This window comes from Rhopilema esculentum, chromosome 3 (genome assembly GCF_057945365.1).
Source record: "Rhopilema esculentum isolate cy_ngs chromosome 3, ASM5794536v1, whole genome shotgun sequence".
Taxonomy (NCBI): Eukaryota; Metazoa; Cnidaria; class Scyphozoa; order Rhizostomeae; family Rhizostomatidae; genus Rhopilema; species Rhopilema esculentum.
Genome location: NC_142817.1, coordinates 3,965,179 through 3,980,613, shown reverse-complemented (window position 1 = coordinate 3,980,613; position 15,435 = coordinate 3,965,179). Strand labels below are relative to the sequence as shown.

Below are 15,435 nucleotides of genomic sequence, written 5' to 3'. Positions count from 1 at the left end.
CAGAATCTGCCGTTCAGTTGTCTTTTTAATCCTTTAGCGTTAAATCTTTAACAAACGTTAACTAGTTTTTTAGTTTATAAACACATCAATTAAACTGAAAATAGCATTTGGGATTAAGGTCATCAAAGGATTGTTTGATATGTATTTTTCTAACGTTTAAAGACTTAAAGAAGAGGATAGTGGACGCGAAGCAAGGGAGTGCTTTTCACGGGGGCAATTGTAGGGTAGGGTCAGGGATGCGATAAGACAGGGCAAGGAACAGATAGCAAGGGGAGTGAAAAGCAAAGGAGATGGCAAATGCATGATTTAGAAGGATAAGAAAGCGACCAGGGTAGGAGTAGGTAAGGCAAGGTTTGCCAAAGGAAGAACATGGAAAAATCAAGGAAGGATCAAGGAGGAAGGAGAAAGAGGGTGGAGTTGGCAGAAAGGCCATGGGAAGCAGAGGGCAATAGAAGATTTAATTTTTAAAGATTTTATTCAAAATGTTCGTCTTTTTTATAGTTTCCATTTTCAGATGCTTTCTATTCCAAAGTAGCTAAAAAATTCACTGAAAAATCAAAACACAAATACCCTAAGGCATCCCCCTTCAGTTATTAACGTAGAGTTGAATCGACTAATCATGAGCAAATCTGTCTTGTGTCGCAACCAGGAAGCCCAAGCTAGAAAAGCCAAGTCCGTCAAATACGAGGATGGAGAATACATCCCAAAGACCAAATCGAGAATGTCACGGAAGACCGAGCAAGATTTCTTCAATATAAACGTAAGCCCGGTAAATCACACAGCTTTACTGAATTTTTCAAATAAATAAATCAATGCTGACACTTCAGCTTTTTTCTTTTGAAAGCACTAGCGAAAAATTTTAGAACCTCTGTTAACAGAAAGGGGCTGTCTAACCGCAGTAACCAGCAATATTGTACTTTTTTGACACTGCTATGAGCTTGTATCAGTCTTGCAAAAAGTAGACAAGCCTTATGAAATGTACCCACACGCCATCTTATATCATCTAAAGATATATTTGTATGATCACGTAAAGAAAATAATTGCAGTCAACCGACGAAAGATAGTAAAAAAGATGCAATGTAAGGAAACTAAAGCAAGAAATAACATCTGCAAAAGAGAAAGATTTATAATTGGATTTTGTGATGCATGATAATATAGATAAAATTGCTGATAAACTAGTAATAACAATAATTGAATGATAGTGATAAAAGTATCGATACTGATATGAAATCTAATTTTAGCTTAATATAGCAATGATGATAGTAATAGATATAAAAAATAATGGTTATGATAGAAATAAATTTTACTAATTGTAGATATTAATAAAGCTAATATGAATAATTTATAGAATGATAAATCGACATGCACTTTTTTCAACTCCTTCATCGCCCATGTTTTAGCTCATGCAAACACTTCATTTTCTCTATTGAAGCATCTATAATTTTTCTTCCTTCTGCATCGTATTTTATTGCCACGTTTCTATCTCAAGTTTTTCTTGTAATTGAGACTTGAGATTAAGTATGGTAAAGCCTGGATATCGATATCGATTAAGTAAGTACAGACAGAAATCGCGATCAGGCTTTGATATTGTTGGTGCATATTGGCAACTGCCAATTCGACTTGCCATCGAAAATAGGAAATTAGAGAGAAAAGGCAGCCTAAGCAGCAAGGAACAAAAAAAGTTCAGTTGCACCCACTGTAACTGATTCAAAAACATTCTTCAAGTTTAGGCTCGTTAGGTTCGTTAGACGACTTTCCAGTGAATGCTTGGCGCGGGATGAAAATAGCGGGGCATAACGGACATGTACTTCTATTTTCAGTCCAAAATATCTTGCAAATGAACCACCTTAATGCAGCAGCATATTATAAAAAGAGGCTTTTCAAAATGAATGAGAGGCTTTTTCTTTGTCACAAAGCCGCCTCTGTACAGGGCACTTTGCAAGTTTCCTGAGGACTATGTACCGTTTGTCCCCCTTTCCTGGCTCCTAAATCCCTTGTCCAATGTTAATTTCTTCAGCTAAATCTGCTACTATGTCACATAACATTCAAACAAATTTTTAAGGATTGGATGATGTTTTAGGAACGTAATTTTAATGCAAGAAATGGTTAATGCCATATAATTTATATGGATCTGATATCGGCGATTGCTTGTCATTGATGCAGGATCTGGACTTAGAGAACAACAAAGAGTTTCAGAAATTAAGATTTGCTGCACCAGGTCCAAAGATGATTGATTCAAAGCAAATCAAACAAGAGCCAGGTACACCGTGTTTAATGATTCCAGGACTTTTAGTTTACGATATAACGGGATAGGCCTTTCCTTTAATAACAATGGTAGGAAATCCGCATCTTATTCACAACTAATTTTTCTCCGACACTCCCCAGAGTAGGAAGTGACAGATAATGACAAAATTATAGGAAAATCATTTAGATGTTCCTACAGAAAACACATTGTAACCAATACTTCAATTTGTTTCAAAATTAATATCTAATGGCATCATTGCTAAGAGTTTTATATATGAATTAAGCGAGTGCATATGTATATTTTCTGTGCTTTTTAACAAAAAAAATATTATTTACCAATAATGACAACATTTTCCTTAATGATGTTATTTACCAACAGATTTCGACAGTCGCCAGTCGTTGAAAATCAAGGGACATTATGATCCAAAGTCGGATCTTAAGGAGGTGCGGGAATTGACAAGACGGCGACCAGGAAGAACTACTCGAGAGAAGAAACAGGCCCAATCTTTTACTGTACGTGACAAGAATTCAATTGTTACCTACCCATCCATGCTATATAAACATATGTTCCATGTTGCTTTCCTTAAGCGAATGGAATTACAATTAGACCAAGCTTTCTAGCTATGTTGATGATTATGTGGGGGAGGGTGTTGATTAGGGATACGGCAGGGTGTAAATGTTCAGTATTTTTTCACAACATCAAGTTAGTAGCCCAGCATTTTACATAGTGCTAGGATACAGTTCGCTTTACCATTCAAATACCTCTCATACCCCCCCCCCCCCCCTACTTTTGGTCAATAATTGGAGAGCTTCAGAACACAAATTTTAAGCCTCGATCAAAGGACGAACTCATAGTAACCAATGTTGATTGTTTTTAATATCACGGCTCCTTTCATAGCTTTTACACCCTCGGATGTTTATCCACTCTTACATTTCCTGTTCGCGTGGCTTTATATATTTTTCTACTTACGAATTCGATTTAAACCAGTCACAATTGCGATTAAGATTGATTTCCGTAGTTTTGAAAATCTTAAAAAGGGGTTCAGCGTAGGAGTAATGTTTTTCAACCATCTGTCTTGAGGGTGTGGTGGACAAGGTCTATGTAAAAACTTCCCATTTATTTGGGGGCGTTTTCATTATTGAATGTGCTTTAAGAATCTGGGAGAAAAAATTCAAAGATATTTCTAAGTATGATATACATAATTCCTTGTTTCACTCTATTATTTAATATATCAGTAGTATCATTACTTTCTTTGTTGATCTTATTTCATCAAAGAGTCATTTTTAGTTGGTAAACACTTTCCATATATGACTCTCTAGGTTGATGACTACATGTGCCAAGTCTGTGACCGAGGAGACTCAGAAGAGAGCATGCTTCTTTGCGATGGGTGTGATGCGTCTTACCATACGTTCTGTCTGATACCACCCCTCTCATCTGTTCCACCTGGCGACTGGAGATGTCCCCGGTGTGTGGCACAGGTACGTGGATTTTTTCATGAGCATAACCTTTGTTTGAAAACCTGAAAACCTCAGGCTCAATATTGGCGAGCGTTCTGTCTACTGGCTCTAGAATAAAGAAAAAAACCTCCCTCGATGACGTCTTATAAACCACTGGTTCTTGGATCTTTTTTCATTCATGATTTGCCATTTTGAGTCAGTGGTATCCTTCAACAAATTAAATGGAGGGCAGATTAATCTGCGTTTGGAGCTATTATCATATGAACTTATGCCTGGAATTATTTTTTGTAAACAAGAGAACTGATAAAGGCAACACTTATAAGTTTGCAGATGAGCTCACCCCTTTCCTTCTCTTCAGGAGTGCAGCAAACCTCAAGAGGCCTATGGATTTGAACAGGCAAAGACAGTTTATTCATTGAGAGAATTCGGTGTTATGGCTGACAAATTCAAGGAAGAATACTTCGGAGTTCCTGCCCATGTATGTTTTAATGAGTCACTTGACAAACGATTTTCTAAGCTAGTACTTATATATATTAAATGTATTTTACATATGATATCGATCATTGGAGCCTAAAGCTACTTTTTCAATGGCTTATGGAGAGACTTTAGGGGTTGATTTTTTGAAAAGCCATGGGTTTGCCTTCTTTGGTAACTAAACCTTTTGCTTTTTTAATGCAATGCTCAAAACTGCACAGTTTCAAGAAGTCTATTTGTATTAAGATCTGTCATATAGTTCTCGATGTCGTATATGCAGGTCTGTTCTTGCTTTGATTAAAAAAACAGGACGGCTCTGAGTAAGTTTCACAGTTAATGTGACCATAAGGCAACAGTTGCAATTTGAATATACATCTAGAGGAATTCATGGAATGATTTTGAAATGTTTTCAAGCGTATTCTGCGATGCATTTTTATATATGCACACAAAGAAGTAGCGTAGGCAGGGCCAATCAATTCGATGTAGCTTTTCAACGTTTCGGTTCAATGACGTGCTATACATACTAAGGGCTGTCCACAGCCTAATGATAACTAGCTCAGTTTTGATTCAAGAACAATTACTCACTAACGGCTCCATTGTATAAGAACTTGTATATTTGTATAAGACTGAGATAATTTGGTAGGTGCTGTTTTGATTGCAGAAAATTCTATCGATTCTATGCGAAGCTTTATTTTTTTACCGAAATTGAATTTGATTACTTTGTACAATATTGATGAAAATCAAATTATCTCTCTAGGAGGTACCTACAGAAATTGTCGAAGACGAATTTTGGAGGCTTGTCAGTTCGCTAGATGACGAGGTTAGAGACGTTCTTGTTTATCGGTTTTTTTGCAATGTTTAATGTATGTTGAGTCCACGTATATTGCAGCAATTTGCTTCTTTTAGTGTTCTTCTTCTTAACTCTACCCCAGAAGAATTGAACCAAAAGCAAGAAAAATCCATTACTATTTAGATATATTCCTCAATCAATCACTTTCAATATGATTAAAACTGCTTCAGGTGCCTTCAAACGATTTCGAAATGGCGATCACGACAAGACAATTCGTGGTAGACAATGCCAAGCATCCCAACCAAATGCAGTGTTGATTGCCCAGTCACCATTAGTACACGGATAATCAAAAGTATTCAATGTAAAGCCCTTACCATGACAAACGTTAAAAACCTTCAATATAAACTGCTCTTTGATTAAGTTCCTAACTTTCTGCTCCTGTAGGTTGTCGTCGAGTATGGTGCTGATTTGCATACTTTCGATCACGGATCAGGATTTCCGACCCGGAGTAACACTGATGATCCGGATGATGAGGTATCAAGCTATATGAAGTGTTATTCACTATTCAGTTTTAATAGCAATGCTTTTAAATACAGTGAAGGCGCCACAGCTTTACAAGATACGCAGGAGGGTACTAGTACGGGGCTTTGCCTGTAGTTAATGAATACTGGGACAAAATTGTTTGTCCATTATTCGAAACTGTCCGTTATTATTAGCATCCATTAACTGAGGGTTTCTCTGCAGCATATGATGCAATCAGGAAAAATAAGCTGGCTTCTAATAAGTTTTAATCGGCCATCATTTATCGGAATTCAAATTAATGATAAATGTGTACATAAGCCATTGGGAATGTTTAAAAATTGATAATTATCAGTGTAACGCCCCATCTACCATGTTGCATTCGTTTAAGATAGCGTGAAGCCTAGTTGTTCAGAGCTTCATGTTTAATTTATGTTTATGGTTTTAGAAATACATCAAATCATGGTGGAATCTCAATAACCTTCCTGTACACGAAAAATCTGTTCTTGGCTTTATCAGTGCTGACATCTCTGGAATGAAGGTACGTTTGTGGTTGCTTTCATTACTTAATGCATATTGTTAGTGCCAGTATGTAATGTACTGCTACGTAATTAGCTCCCTTTCTTAAATGAATGCATATCTCATTGTTTGTTTTTTAGATTCCCTGGATTTATGTTGGCATGTGTTTCTCGAGCTTTTGCTGGCATATTGAAGACCACTGGAGCTATTCAATAAATTACATGCACTGGTACGTACCAGCGTTTACGTCACCTTAAAAACTCATTTCATTCAAAATTGTTTGCACTTATTGTTATTATTATTATTATTAGCACAAACTATCAAACTTCACCGTAATCTCATTCGTTGTCATCTTATTTGTCGTTTTTTATGTAGTCTTTATCGTTGTTGTTTGAAACATAAATATTGGAAAGCCAGTTTGCTTGACGTAAAGTGAATATCCAGATTGACACAGAAACTAAAATTGAATTTCCTTGAATGAAAATTATGCCTATGATTTCTATCTTTGGTTGTACATAGAGGAAGAAGCTAAATTTTTTTCTGCTTATCTCAATTCAAAACTATTTATGATAATAATGCGCTTTTGAAAAGTCCTGTGATTTTTATAGGGGAGAGCCAAAGACTTGGTATGGCGTTCCGAGCCATGCAGCTGAGAAATTCGAAGATTGCATGAAAAAAGCTGCACCTGAACTGTTCGAGGCGCAACCAGACCTGCTGCATCATCTGGTGACAATTATCAACCCAAATACACTGATGAATGCTGGTGTGCCAATTGTGAGGACAAATCAGTATGCTGGGGAGTTTGTCGTCACGTTCCCAAGGGCCTATCATGCTGGTTTCAATCAGGGATACAATTTTGCCGAAGCAGTTAATTTCTGTCCAGCTGATTGGGTAAGAATATCAAATTACCTTGCTACTTCGGTATTCTCTATATCCTTGAGAAAAATTTCTTGTTTTGTTATTCAAGTTTTGTTTTCTGGGAGATCTGTCGCTCAATGACTTTGGTCTCTCTGTGTTCAGCCGAAACAAACGATTTAAGACTGAAAAAATATATCTCTTTTGATATAGAATATTTGTTAAAAGTTAATAGGTCGTAAGGGCACGACTTTTTGGGCCATGGATTACCTCCCCTGAATTTTCCTGTAGCCAGCTCTATCGTTAAGTTAATACTGAAGTCATTTTAATAATGTTGACATTCTTTCAGTTTTCTTTCCAGAACATAAATTTGAAATTTTTAACTAAATTCTAAAAATTCAACTATCAAGAGAATTTCAAGGGTTTTAGAGCACCTTCTTGGTGTTTTCCCAGCTTTTATTGTCTAGAAGGCAGTGGCAGATATCTGGGGGGCGAGGGGGCGAGGGGGCGAGGGGGCGAGGGGCGAGGGGCGAGGGGGCGAGGGGGCGAGGGGCGAGGGGCGAGGGGGCGAGGGGGCGAGGGGGTGGGCAGTCACCCCCAGTCACCCCCAATATTCGACCAAGTGTCCGCCCCAGCTTGAAGGCGATCATAGATTGTCGGCCACATAGCGAAAACTTCCAAATTTCCAATAGTGAGAAATTGGCACAAATTTTGAAATGAAGACAATATACTAGTATATTGTTATGTTTTCCTTAGCTACCAATGGGGAGGAGATGCATTGATCATTACAGAAGCATGAACAGATGTCCTGTTTTCTCTCATGAAGAGCTTATATGCAAAATAGCCTCCAATCCAGATGACCTTGATTTAGATCTAGCCAAAGCAGTATATGACGATATGGAGGCTATGGTAAAGGAGGAGGTATATCTACGAGTTGAACTCAAGAGAAAGGGTGTCTCTGAGGCCGAACGTGAAGCGTTTGAGCTCCTACCTGATGATGAGCGACAGTGCTCCATTTGTAAAACGGCATTGTTTTTCTCGGCAATTGTCTGCTCTTGTCGCAAGGACCAGATGTCTTGCTTATATCATGCTGACGAACTTTGTCCTTGCGGTATTATGAAGAAATCGATCAAGTATCGGTATAACATCGATGAGCTGCCATCCATGTTAAGTCAATTGAAGAAGCGTGCAGATTCTTTTGATAATTGGTGTCAGGATGTAAAAACCATCTTAGAGTGTGCACAAGAAGAAAAGCATGGTAACTCACTTACTACTATGATACATTTTACATTGCATGGCCTTATCTAGCTAAGCTTCAACCCCAATAACGCCAAGGCACATTTTTTTACTGGAAATGTCCACCCCTGTCGCCAGAGTTCCGTTTTGGGTGACCACAGGCCATAATTTCCTGGTCTGCACAGCAATGCACAAACATTTGTCTACACCACGTCTACAAAGCATTGTGCAACACACTGGCTAGCAGTAATCTTAATAAGCATTCGAATTCTGTTTTTCGATTCAATTTCAGTTTTCAGCAAAGTTTAGTCAACTTGTTCTTGCTCAGTAGTTCTTCGTAAGCCTTTCTTACTACCTTGCGTCTTATCCATTTCAGAGGTGTCAGAACTGAAAGAGTTACTAGCAGAAGCAGAGCAGAACCAGTTTTCGTCCTGTGAATTGCTGGATCAGTTGAAATCCGCCGTAGCAGAGGCAGAGCAGTGTGCTCAAGTCGCCACGCAGCTGTTCGTCAAAAAACATAAAACCAGGTAAGTGTTTTGTAAAAAAATAAGGTTGCAGGAACAACCCAAATCGACGAAAAAGCAATCCAATGTGTTGATAATGATCTTTCAAGAATATTCATGAATTAGCTAATATGAATTGCTTGATGCTATTTACAATACTATCTTTGTTTTGAAAGTACTCCCACAGTTTAGGTAAGAGCCCAATTGCCCTTCCTCATTTTCCTTAAAATCCACCATAGATATTTTACTTTACTATTCAGTATCCCGGAATTTTTTCCACTTCCTGGAAGGTTTTGAATCTAGTATTATCTGTAGAAACTTTTTGACCCCGCTGACGTCACACTATCCTGTCCTTAGGCACAGTAGTGGTTTGAGTCCGGGACCGAAGCTTACGCTGAGCGAACTTAGAGAATTTGTGCAGCAAGTGGATAATCTGTCCTGCGTTATTAAAGAAGCAAGATTGGTCACTGTAAGTATATATAATATTATAACCTAGCCTTTTTTGTCAAGTCCTTTTAATGTAACGTCAATCGTCAGCGTTGAAAAGTGGCAGTGCGGATGTTAACATATTTTTTTGATGTTAGACTCTTAGACTATTTTCTAGCAAGAGGCATCAATATACAATGAGTCAGACATATTGCAAGTTTTTTATAAATTTGCTTTTAAAAACCTTTTTTGCTATGCATTATAACGCCTGTCTGACTTCACCTTTACATTTTCTAACGACCGCAGTGTAGTAAAGCATGTCTTCTCACAACTTCGTTTAACGTGATTTTATATGTTTGACATCATTTTCCCGTTATACTTTTACACCTATCTGTTTTATTGTTAACCAGTCTCGCTATCTTTGTTCCATTGTTAAGGGTCTGCTTAATCAAGTTGAAAATTTCCAGTATGAGGCAACCTGCATTCTTGAAGATTCCACTTGTGATATACAAAAGCTAACTGACCTCGTTGAACACGGACAGACTCTTGATATCGATCTACCAGAGCTGACTAGCTTAAAGCAAGTAAGTTGCTATTTTTTTCTCAAAATATACCTTTGTCGTCATTTTCTGATACCTTCAAGACTGTCATAGAATTTCAACTTCCTTTAATTTTATTGTGCATTTAAGCCAAAGGTTCTAAGATTGCGTCTTGAAATTTTAGGAGCTTCGTGGAGCTAGGTGGCTAGAAAAAGCAAAGGCAATTCAAAAGAGCAATAATGATATCACTCTTGATGACTTGCGTTCCCTCATCGACCAAGGAATGAAACTCCAGAAAAAACCAGGTGCGTTTTTGTTGTTGCTATTTCAAATCACTCTCGGAATCAAGATGCTGTCTGGCCATTTTTAGCATGGGAGCAGTAAACAGCTCTGCTAGTAATTTTCAGGTGAACTGTTTGTAGATAAATGTAATTAGAAACAAAGGAAAAATTGATTTCAAGGAGAGCAATTTGCTTTTTAGAGCAATTTAGGAGAGCTATCTGTAGCTCCCTTCCAGCATTTGAGGAGAGCTTGGAAGGGGAGCAAGAGCTAGGGTCTCCTCGAATGGCCAGGCCTGAAGATGGTTGCCCAACCTGCAATTAAACCAAAATATTTGTGTTTTAACAAATATAATTAAAGATGCATTCAACTTTCTCTTTTTACAATGTATTTCTCTCAAATTGTTCTCTGACAGCTGAAGCATGTTCTTACAAACTTCTTACAACCGATTTTTCAGTTATCGAGAAGCCCCTCAGAGAGCTTAAAGAGCTACTTTTCAAGAGCGATCGTTGGGAAGAAAAAGCAAAGCTATGTCTGCAAGCAAAGTAAGGCTTATTTTTTACTATTCATGTTGTTTATCGAATATCATTTCTAATATAAGCATATGTTTTTGAAATCACTTAGCTTAATTTGTGATTTATTTTCGAACACTTCTGCTTCTTTATATGCTGCTGCATTAACAGCTTGGGACTGTGCGGAGACTTTGTTTACAATATTTTAGTCTTAGCGGTTGAAATGCCTGGTAAAGTTACTACAATCCTTGCCAAAAGTCCTGGTAGACACTAAGCTAAAATTTTGCATAACTTCAGTAGCATCTCCCTCTCCCTCTCCCTCTTGAAACAATGTTAAATAGCAACAGTTTCAAAGCTTGAAATTCCTCCAATGTCACTAGGGTAAGTAATAGGTATTTCGACCAACATTGTTTTGGGGGAGAGGGGGGTATTTCTGTATCTTACAGCCGGAAACTTTATTTCATCAAAATCTTTCATTGGCCGCAGGGTGTTCTAAGGACTCTTGTCAAGGACTGTAGTTCATAGAAGATCTAGCCCCGGGCCTTACATAAGAAACTTATAGTTAAACTTCTTTGAACTCCTTGCAAAGATAAACTCCTTTACAGAATATTGGTAGAGTATGAAATGTGGCCTGCTTTTGTCAGTGTCAACATCAACTTAATTTTTCGTATTCTTTCAATAGACCGAAGCTTGCAGTAAGCACAATTGTTGCAATAGTGAGGGAAGCTACCAAATTTAAGGTTATTTTGCCGAATATAAACACATTAAAAGAGGCTCTGGAGAACGTGCGCGATTGGGCCCAAAAAGTTGAGCGAATACAGGTTTGTTTTCTTTGTAACTTAAGGCGCTTTTGCTCTGAAATGTGTCTCGTACGAAAGAGTTGTAAAAAGGATATGAGGAGCTAAACTGTAGCCTTCTGGAATCTATGACAGGGTCTTGGACAGCTCAGGCACGATAGGCCGCTTTTATTGGATGCTGTCGAAGAATCACAGAGAATCAATCAAGTTCGGTAAAAATGGAGAGACGTTTATAATAATAAAATAATAATAATAATAATAAAATAATAATAATAATAATAATAATATATAATAATCAATTTATTTACAGTAGGCTGGTATGATATAGGTATCTATGTACGATTTATGTACAAACTACAATGAAAAAGAAACTTCAACTACAAGTTTAGAATGAAAAAATTAAGAGTGAATAATAAATAATTACATGTATATAACAATTAGTCAATTAACAAAAGAAATGATATTGAAGATTAAAAACTTTTTTGAAATTTTACAACGAGTTTATAGTTAACAGATGTTTTAATATTTTCACACCAAGACGACAATTTTCTTTATTTTCTAGTCAAGGAATCCAACCTGAGCTACGTAGCATCTACATAATTTACAACAGCATTCTTCTCCTTTCCATTTTTTATCCGATTGTGGGGCAAAAACAGACTGGGGGGGAATTTGTGGGGAAAAACAGACTGGTATATGAATGTTCCCTTCGGCCTACACAAAATGTTTAGCTCATAGTCCTCCTGCTGACCACTTTTCTCAAATTTGGTTTTACAGAATGATGTGAACTACCCTTATCTGGACGTACTAGAGGAACTTGTCGCGCGTGGCAGGCCCCTTCCAGTGCGCCTAGATCTGTTGCCGCAGATGGAATCACAGGTTGCTGCTGCGCGGGCATGGAAAGACCGCACGTCAAAAATATTCGTGAAAAAAGGATCGGCACTGCCGCTTTTTGAGGTATTGCTATATCCATTTCAGTTTGTCATTGTACACTATTTGTGAAGCTCTTTTGTGTTAGATGTTTTTGTTCTTGTCTTTTATTAGCTCGAAAAGTCGTATTTACAAGAATCGTATTTCATGGACAGTTTGACTCACAATGAGACGCCATCACAACAAAACGTTATCTTATCAAAACAATAGGCTTACCCCCCCCCCCTAACTATTTGACAAAGTGTCCGCCCCCTGGTTTAACTTTTATTTCTCTGACTACTTTGAGTACCGAGGCAAGCGTGACTTGCTCGGAAAAAGTCTCAGGTACGCTTCACAATCTTATATTGCGCTAGTATAAGTCAATTCCAATTTTTTTATTCTAAAGAAACACCGTGGTAGAGATGTGAACTTTGGTTCTCAATTCTCACCAATTGCAAACGTTGTGTCGCTAAAGAGAGATTTACGAATAGTTTTGGCTCAGAGTCACAAATTTCTTGTTGTATAATTCTGATAGGAACTATTGCCAAGAAAGTTCTTCTACTGATAAATGCAAGCGTTTTTGTCATCTTGACCACTTTTATCCATGATTCAGCCTGTATGTTTTGAAGCAGGATCGATAATAGAGGATTGCAGTTGGTTTCGATTGGTCTCTCAACTCTAACGTTAAGACCTGTGCGCTGCCTTTTTTTTATAACTCTCCCTCCCCCTCCCCCTGTAAAATGGTGCGCAATAACTGTGCTTTTCCGTTCGTTGCTTTTGTTGCTTTCCCTCCCTCCTTTTGATTTTTGCCTTTTCGCTCACTTCCATTTTTGTTTCTGTCTTTTTCTTCTACACAGGCTTAGTCTAAAGCCATTTTCCAACGTTATTTGTGCTACACTCTGTGGCTCAAACTGTACGGTCCTGAATCTTAAAGACATGATTCGGCAGAACTTTAATCCCTAAAAAGTCCAATTGGTCCCTGACGTTTTTATGTTTTTATCCCGAAGATCATCGCCCCTCGCAAAGAAATCGTTAAATCAAGTTTAGCTGTTAAAAACAAAAAGAAGAAAGAGCGCGAGGATAAAGAGAAACAAGGAGAGACAGAAATGGAAAACGAACCAGAATTTATAAATCTTGATGATTATGTTGCGCCTGACCCAAGTACCAGACTGAAGGAATTGAAAGAAGAAGAAAGAATCGAAAAAGATTTGATTTCTAATTTAAGAAAAGTGAATCTACAACGAATTGAGAATGAATGCGTTGATGGACCTTTTTGTTTATGTGGTAAAGGCATAGATGGTCTGATGGTGCGTTGCTGTCTGTGTTATGACTGGTTCCATAGCTCTTGCATTTCGTTGCCTAAAGTAGTAAACGGCAAGCCTATTTTAAAGGGTCAGACGGCCTTTGATATTATGAAGGACTTAAAGTATATGTGTCCGTTATGTACCAGGTCTAGACGACCTAGGTTAGAGACAATTCTTGGTTTACTAGTGTCGCTGCAGAAACTGCCCGTCAGACTGCCGGAGGGAGACGCTTTGCAGTTTCTGATAGAGAGGATCATGAAATGGCAAGAAAAGGTCAAACCTGTTCTTGAAGACAAGGCAGTTGAACCATTGTTGCTAACTTTACTTCTGAAAAAAAAGCTCAGCACAGCTTCCATGTCAAATGGAAACAGTAAGCTAAGCACAACAAAAATCACCTTCAAACGTATTGTAAACGAAAATCTTGAATTCGGTCCGGGGATCTTCGAAAAGGGCATAGTCGGAGGTATTAAGAACGCGGAGGAAAAGAAACAAAGTGAGGATGAAGAGATGGAATCGTTGCCAGTTATAAGGCCAAGAGAGGTGAATTCATCAATTGCGATTGAAGGTAAGCAAGCCAAATTAGATGTCAGAAAAAGCGAGGTTAAAGAAGTGGACGATCCTTTGACTTTGGAATGTGAGGAGGAAATGACAGAAAGTCCGAAATCATCTGGATCTAGGGAAGATGGTGTAACAGAAACCGAGGGCAGTGATCATTCTGCATTGTCACAGAAGCCTTCGGGTGCCCAGAGCCCCGTAGATGTATGCTCTGTGTCTGCGGAAACGACTTCGAACAGTGTTGAAAAAAAACCTGTTGAAATTGGAGATCTACGTATAATTGAAGAGTTACTTATGGAAGGAGACTTGTTGGAAGTCACTATGGATGAGACCCAGCATTTGTGGATGATTCTAAATAGCCAGCGGCCCTTGCTTCTCGAGGACTGTAAAGTCATGGTAGGTCATTTACATTTTGTCATTTACAAGTGTAGCATAATTATGCATGCAATGAATATTATATGTAACATAATCATGCATGCAATGAATATTATATGTAGCATAATCATGCATTGAATGAATATTATGTGTAACATAATCATGCATTGAATGAATATTATGTGTAACATAATCATGCATTGAATGAATATTATGTGTAACATAATCATGCATGCAATGAATATTATATGTAGCATAATCATGCATGCAATGAATATTATATGTAGCATAATCATGCATTGAATGAATATTATGTGTAACATAATCATGTATGCAATGAATATTATATGTAGCATAATCATGCATACATCGGAATGTGTCCCTCGTAACAATATCAACGTTTTCATCTCTCATGAGCAGAACTTTGTTAATGTTATTCCATTCTCATATCTCATTGTGTAATTATAGCATAACGGTACTTAGGAACTTGTTGTGGTTGCCCCAGAACAGGAAACACAAATCCATTTGTAAAAGGGATCTAATTTTTGAGGCACACATTTTACTTCCGTTATAATATTTTCCAAGTATTAGCAACTTATAATCGAAGATACGAAGCTATGTATTTTGGGATATTTCTTTGTTGACAATCAATCTTTGTTGTGGAAAGGCCACTGCATGTAAGTCTTTACATATTAATAGGATACCACGGTGCTCATTATATATATTTTATGCCTATTCTTTGAAGGCGAAGATAGCGTTTATATTTTTATAATGCTTTAATCTGCTGCATTAAATAGCACATTTAAAACATGTTCTATTGCTTCATTTTCCTGTCAGGATCACGAATATCGCAGGATGCTGACGAAGAGCAACAAAAAGAAGAAAAGAAAAATTGAGGAAAGTACACAACGGCCCATTATTTCATCTGGGCTCAAAAAGGACACCAAAGAAGTCCCAAAGAAAAAGGTGAAGAAGCTAGCGGCAACAACAACGAAAGGTGACACGGAAGCAAAAGATGTTGATGTTGTTGAGACGGAAGACGTAGAAGATTCAGATGAGGACTGTGCTGCGAAGCCGTGTAGACAACCGACAGGTAAACGCCTGCGAAGCCTTTCAGTATCATTTCACACTTAGAAATTCAGAT

General features: G+C 37.7%; 1 protein-coding gene across 4 annotated transcripts in view; it reads left to right on the top strand.

Annotated features, from left to right (window-relative positions):
* The window catches only part of LOC135692536 (lysine-specific demethylase 5A), a 35,321-nt gene that overhangs the window by 9,535 nt on the left and 10,351 nt on the right, over window positions 1-15,435 (top strand). Inside the window, exons 7-26 of one of the 4 annotated variants that reach the window (XM_065210694.2) lie at window positions 650-760; window positions 2,164-2,260; window positions 2,624-2,757; window positions 3,565-3,723; window positions 4,061-4,180; window positions 4,934-4,996; window positions 5,411-5,500; window positions 5,934-6,026; window positions 6,145-6,233; window positions 6,613-6,895; window positions 7,616-8,117; window positions 8,472-8,622; window positions 8,956-9,067; window positions 9,462-9,608; window positions 9,748-9,868; window positions 10,258-10,387; window positions 11,037-11,175; window positions 11,926-12,105; window positions 13,065-14,312; window positions 15,129-15,384. In XM_065210694.2, the coding sequence (XP_065066766.2) occupies window positions 650-760; window positions 2,164-2,260; window positions 2,624-2,757; window positions 3,565-3,723; window positions 4,061-4,180; window positions 4,934-4,996; window positions 5,411-5,500; window positions 5,934-6,026; window positions 6,145-6,233; window positions 6,613-6,895; window positions 7,616-8,117; window positions 8,472-8,622; window positions 8,956-9,067; window positions 9,462-9,608; window positions 9,748-9,868; window positions 10,258-10,387; window positions 11,037-11,175; window positions 11,926-12,105; window positions 13,065-14,312; window positions 15,129-15,384 (4,225 nt within the window). Of the gene's footprint in view, window positions 1-649; window positions 770-2,163; window positions 2,261-2,623; window positions 2,758-3,564; window positions 3,724-4,060; window positions 4,181-4,933; window positions 4,997-5,410; window positions 5,501-5,933; window positions 6,027-6,144; window positions 6,234-6,612; window positions 6,896-7,615; window positions 8,118-8,471; window positions 8,623-8,955; window positions 9,068-9,461; window positions 9,609-9,747; window positions 9,869-10,257; window positions 10,388-11,036; window positions 11,176-11,925; window positions 12,106-13,064; window positions 14,313-15,128; window positions 15,385-15,435 lie in introns of all 4 variants that reach the window. The other 3 variants (XM_065210695.2, XM_065210693.2, XM_065210696.2) reach the window with 3 other exon arrangements.